Source organism: Suricata suricatta, chromosome 12 (genome assembly GCF_006229205.1).
Source record: "Suricata suricatta isolate VVHF042 chromosome 12, meerkat_22Aug2017_6uvM2_HiC, whole genome shotgun sequence".
In the NCBI taxonomy this organism is placed as follows: domain Eukaryota; kingdom Metazoa; phylum Chordata; class Mammalia; order Carnivora; family Herpestidae; genus Suricata; species Suricata suricatta.
This window is the reverse complement of record NC_043711.1, coordinates 224,410-229,917: the sequence shown is the minus strand read 5'-3', so window position 1 is coordinate 229,917 and position 5,508 is coordinate 224,410. Positions and strand designations below refer to the sequence as shown.

Genomic DNA, 5,508 nt, shown 5'->3' with positions numbered 1-5,508 from the left:
GGGGGGGTGCCCAGGACACCCAGGTGTGGCCCAGAGGGGGTGGGGGGGGTGCCTGGGACACCCAGATGCAGCCTGGTGGGGGGGTGCCTGGGACACTCAGGTGTGGCCTGGTGGAGGCGGGGGGGCCTCTGACACACAGGTGCAGCCCGGTGGGGGCCGGTGGCCTTGGACACCACCAGGTGAGGCCCAGTGTGGGGGGCGAGGCTGGGCCCACACCGCCAGCCCCTGATCCCACTCCTCCCCCACTCCCAGGTGGCGGTGCCCTGCCTGCCACGACAGTACTGGGAGACGCTGGGGACGCCGGAGGCCCCCCATGAGCAGCCCTGGCCCCTGCCTGTGCTGGTGCATCTGGGCAAGCGGCTGGCCGAGATGCTGGTGGAGGTGGTGCGCATGCCCGGCAGCCTGGCCGCCCCTCAGGGCTCCTGCACGCTCATCCCCGTGCTCTACCACGTGTACTCCTTCCGCAGCTTCCGCCAGGTGGGCCTTCGGGAGGGTGGGCACCCGGCACCTGGCCAGATCCTGTTGAAATTCTGCGGGGGTCCTATGCCGGTCTTGGGCTGGGGGTGCCCTCTGCCCACTGTGCGTCCACTGGGGCGATTGACCCCCTCTACCTGTTGTGCCCACCTCGCCCCCAGATCGGGATCCTGAAGCCCCACCCGGCCTTCACGCAGCTGCTGGCGACTGCAGCGGAGCACACGCTGACCTTTGAGGCGGCCGAGGTGCCCATGCTGTGCCCGCCAGTGCCCTGGACGTCACCGCACACGGGCGCCTTCCTTCTGAGTCCCACGAAGCTCATGCGCTCCCTGGAGGGGACCATGCAGCACCAGCGCCTGCTGGACAGCTGCCCGCCCGCCGAGCTGCACGGCGCCCTGGACGCCCTCACCCAGCTGGGCAACTGCGCCTGGCGCGTCAACGAGCGCGTGCTGGACCTGGTGCTGGAGCTCTTCGCCGCCAAGGGCTGCCCCCGCCTGGGCGTGCCGGCCCCGCCCTCTGAGGCGCCTCGGCCGCCCGAGGGCCGCCTGCCGCCCGACGCCTCGCCTGCCCAGAAGGCCGAGCTGCGGCGGGAGCTGGCCCGCTGCCTGAAGGTGGCGCGGGAGATGCACAGCCTGCGGTCGGACGCGCTGTACCGCCTCTCGCTGGCCCAGCACCTGCGCCACCGCGTCTTCTGGCTGCCCCACAACATGGACTTCCGAGGCCGCACCTACCCCTGCCCGCCCCACTTCAACCACCTGGGCAGCGACCTGGCCCGTGCCCTGCTGGAGTTTGCCCAGGGCCGCCCGCTTGGCCCCAACGGCCTCGACTGGCTCAAGATCCACCTGGTCAACCTCACCGGGCTCAAGAAGTCCGAGCCGCTGCGGGCCCGCCTGCGCTTCGCCGACGAGATGATGGAGGACATCCTGGACTCTGCCGACCGGCCCATGACGGTAGGGGTGGGGGGAGTGGCGTCCGGGGCCCTTCCCCCTCCTCTGTCTCCCCGGCCTGTTCCCCGCGCCAGCCGCCCGGCACCTCCCTCAGCACGGGTTCCGGGCCTCGTCCTTCCTTCTAGGTTTCCCTTGGCCCCAGTCCCTCAGCCGCTCTGCCGCTTCTCCCTACAGGTTACCCCTTCTTCCAGAACCTTCCCCGTTCCCCTCCTGCTATTCCTGGGGGTCCCTCCCTGCCCATCGCTCCTGTCGCTCCTGCTGTTCTGGGCGCTCTGTCCCGGCCTGCCTGCCCCAGCCAGGCTGGCTTGAGCCCCACTCTGACCCCACCAGGCCCGGGGACTCTGGACCCGGCCTCATGCTGCCCTCCCTCAGGGCCGGAAGTGGTGGATGGAGGTGGACGAGCCCTGGCAGGCGCTGGCCTGCTGCATGGAGATCGCTCGGGCTGTGCGCGCTCCCGACCCCACGGCCTACGTTTCTCATTTCCCCGTCCACCAGGTGAGCTGGCGGGGACCCTGCCATGGGGTGTGCCTGGCGCAGGGTGGCTTGGCTGGAGGCGTGGAGGTCCCGCAGAAGCGTGGGCGTCCGGCCTCCGCACATCCCACTTCAGTGTTTGGCTGGTGTCTTCTCGTGGGGGCCGGCCTGTGGGTGCGGCCGGCGCTGCGCTGGCGCGAGCAGTGCCCTGCAGCACCCTGCAGCACCCTGCAGCACCCTGCAGCGCTGCTCGACCCCTGGGGTCCTTTGCCCTCCTGTCGGCCCCAGGACGGCTCCTGTAACGGCCTGCAGCACTATGCCGCCCTCGGCCGGGACAGCGTCGGGGCCGCCTCTGTCAACCTGCTGCCATCGGACGTGCCACAGGACGTGTACAGCAGAGTGGCCGCGCAGGTGGGCCCCGCGTCCTCTCCGCTCCGGCTCATGCTCCGGGCCCGCGCGGGGTCTCCGTTCTGTGAACACCTGGGTGTGCAGGTCACGTGGCTCTCAGCAGCCGTGCCGGGACCGGGACCCGGCAGTCAGGGTGGGCTTCCCCGGGGGAGGTGGCAAGAGGGGACTGTGGGGTCCCTGGGGAGAGGAGTGGCGGCTGCGCACCGCCCGCTGACCCCCACCCTGCGCAGGTGGAGGCGGTCCGCAGACAGGACGCACGGCGGGGGGTGCAGGTCGCCCAGGTGCTCGAGGGCTTCGTCAGTCGCAAGGTGGTGAAGCAGACGGTGATGACGGTGGTGTACGGGGTCACGCGCTACGGGGGCCGCCTGCAGATCGAGAGGCGCCTGCGGGAGCTCGGCTCCTTCCCCCAGGTGCGCGCGGCGCCGGGGCGGGGCTATCCCTGCCGCCGCGGGGGCTCCCGCCTCCCCCCCCCCCAGAGAAGGATGGCGCCAGGCTCCTGGGCTCTTCATTGGCCTCGGAGGCGGCGGGCGGGCGCCTGCCCACCACGGGCCCTGCTGACCGCCGCCCCGCACCCCTCCAGGAGTTCGTGTGGGAGGCCTCTCACTACCTGGTGCGCCAGGTGTTCAACAGTCTCCAGGAGATGTTCTCCGGCACTCGGGCCATCCAGGTGTGTCCTTCCCCCCCATCCCGGGGCCACCGGGCTGTCCCTGGCGGGGACCCCGCCCTGAGCCCCGTGTCTGTGTCCACAGCACTGGCTGACTGAGAGCGCCCGGCTCATCGCCCACTCGGGCTCGGCCGTGGAGTGGGTCACGCCCCTGGGCATCCCCATCATCCAGCCCTACCACCGGGACTCCAAGGTCTTGGTACGTGCAGCCCTGCCCCACCACCCCTGCTTGGTGTCAGGGCGGGACTCCTGACCCTCCCCACCCTGCTCCTGCAGATCAGCGGTGGGATCCAGAGCCTCACCTTCAGCAACAGTGGGGACACCAGCCAGTGAGTGCTGGGGGGAGGGGCCGGGCTGGGTCGAGGGAGGGCATCTGGGCCGGGGGTTGGTGCTGGGCTGGACTGAGGGAGGGCATCCGGGCCAGGGGCTGCCCCCAGGTCAGGCCAGGCTAGAGGCAGCTGCGTCCCCGCCTCCGCAGGAAGCCCAACACGCTGAAGCAGAAGAACGGCTTCCCCCCTAACTTCATTCACTCGCTGGACTCCTCACACATGATGCTCACAGCCCTGCACTGCTACAGGTGGGCCCCACGCTGGCAGCGTGCCTCGTGTGCTCCAACCACCGTCTGTGGGCACATCCTCTTCTGGGTGTTGGGGACACAGTGGGGACCCACAGAGTGGCAAAGGCAGGTGGTGAGGCTGGGTCGAACAGGGTCAGGGAAACAGGGTGGAGACCTACAGCAGGTGAGGACCTGGTGCCCAGTAAAGGACCCCATGGAAGCACATGCAAAGGCCCTGGGCCAGCAAGGTGTGTGTGAGGGGGAAGCAGCTGGCTGGGTCGGTGGGGAAGGTGTCACTGCTCTGAGTGAAAGGTGCTTGTGCTACCATCCGGGCAAGAGCTGGTAGCAGCCAGTTCTGACGGGTTCCTGGCCGTGCAGGGGGAGGCGCGCGGGTTTCTGTTCTGCGCCCCACAGAGGCGGCCGACATGGCAGCAGGGCAGGCGTGTGGATAGTTGGGTCAGAAAGGAGCCGGCACTCAGACACGCTGCATTTGTGCTGCCTCCTGTGGGTGGCTCAGGGCGGGGCAGCGGCATGGGACAGATTTACCTGTGGGAGCCAGACGTGGCGAAGCCAGTGGCTGGGACTTGGGGGGTTGGGGAGTGTCAAGAGGGCGTGAGAGGCTGGACCACTGGGGAGGGGGCTTGAGGTGAGGACAGGAAGGGGCAGAGTGGGGAGCGGAGCTTGGGGGCGCGGCCCCTCACGGGAGGCCCTCGCATGGCTGCTGCGCAGGAAGGGCCTGACCTTCGTCTCTGTACACGACTGCTTCTGGACACACGCCGCCGACGTGGAAGTCATGAACCAGGTGCTGCCCCCCACCCCGGACCCTTTCCTCATAGCACTGGGCATCTGGCAGGGTTGGGGCGGGACTTGGGAAGCCTAGCCCTTCCTGCCCAGCCCCTCAGGCCCCGGTTCTCCCTCCTGACGCCCCCCGCCCCCCACCCCCCACCCCGTCCCCAGGTGTGCCGAGAACAGTTTGTCCGCCTCCACAGCCAGCCCATCCTGCACAACCTGTCCAGGTTCCTGACAAAGCGGTTCTGCTCTGGCATCAGGTGAGGGCCCCCCAGTGCGGCAGGGACCACCCCTCCCTGCCCCACCCGGCCTCACCCACCCCGCCCTGGGCCCCAGGTTCCCACTGCACTCCAAGAGCATGAGGACTGACAAGCTGCAGGACACGCTGAAGTCGGTGCCTAAGACAGGTAGGGCAAGGACACCCAGAGGGCTCCCTGGAGGGGGGGGGGGCGGGAGGTCTGCCCCCCGGGCCCTGCCATGGCCTCCGCCGGCCCCTCTTTCCCACAGGGTCCTTCGACCTGAAGCAGGTGAACCACTCCACCTACTTCTTCAGCTGACGCGCCCCGGACCGGCCTGTACCGTAGTGTAAATAAAGCTGTTGTCACCGCCGGTCTCGGGGCGCCTGAGCCCCTGCGGCCTGGCACCGAGCAGTCGGACGCGGGCAGTCTGGACGCCAATGCTGTCGTTTATTGCGCGGAATGGGGGTGTGGGGGTTAGGGGCATGGAGTGCGGTGGGGGCGCTGCTGCCTCAGCCCGTCAGTACATTCATCTCCAGGGTGGCCCGGCCTCGCCCCCCACCCCGTGCCCAGGCTCAGCCAGGACTGCCCGGCCCTGGGCGCTGGAGGGGGCAGGGTGTGCCCGCTGGGGGAGGCCACCGCGGGACGCTTGCGCGGACGGGGGGGGGGCGGGCGCCAGGCCGGTTATTGCGTGAGCACGATGAGGGCAGCAGGGAGCCGGCGGGCCAAGTATTGCACTTAAAAAACAGAATCCTCATCGGACGGGCCACCTACGAGGGTGAGGGCGGGCAGGACTCCACAGCCATCTCCTTCCGGCCACGGGGCCGTCCCTGTCCCCGTTTCACAGTTGGGGGAACTGAGGCACCGAGGTGAAGGGAGCCCCCTCGCGCGCCTGCAGGCGAGGCCGCCGGGGGAGGGGGCGAGGACGATGTGCGTGGGCGCAGGGCGATGGGGGGCGCGGCG

The 5,508-nt window shown here is 69.8% G+C and overlaps 1 protein-coding gene across 2 annotated transcripts in view; it reads left to right on the top strand.

Moving 5' to 3' along the window:
• The window catches only part of POLRMT (RNA polymerase mitochondrial), a 13,766-nt gene extending 8,780 nt beyond the window's left edge, over positions 1-4,986 (top strand). Inside the window, exons 9-21 of one of the 2 annotated variants that reach the window (XM_029916474.1) lie at positions 253-477; positions 636-1,424; positions 1,794-1,916; positions 2,205-2,303; positions 2,531-2,710; positions 2,881-2,967; positions 3,050-3,163; positions 3,241-3,293; positions 3,443-3,541; positions 4,250-4,322; positions 4,478-4,569; positions 4,646-4,716; positions 4,817-4,986. In XM_029916474.1, the coding sequence (XP_029772334.1) occupies positions 253-477; positions 636-1,424; positions 1,794-1,916; positions 2,205-2,303; positions 2,531-2,710; positions 2,881-2,967; positions 3,050-3,163; positions 3,241-3,293; positions 3,443-3,541; positions 4,250-4,322; positions 4,478-4,569; positions 4,646-4,716; positions 4,817-4,866 (2,055 nt within the window). In that variant the 3' untranslated portion in view covers positions 4,867-4,986. Of the gene's footprint in view, positions 1-252; positions 478-635; positions 1,425-1,793; positions 1,917-2,180; positions 2,304-2,530; positions 2,711-2,880; positions 2,968-3,049; positions 3,164-3,240; positions 3,294-3,442; positions 3,542-4,249; positions 4,323-4,477; positions 4,570-4,645; positions 4,717-4,816 lie in introns of both variants that reach the window. The other variant, XM_029916472.1, reaches the window with a different exon arrangement.
• Positions 4,987-5,508: the final 522 nt, after the last annotated feature.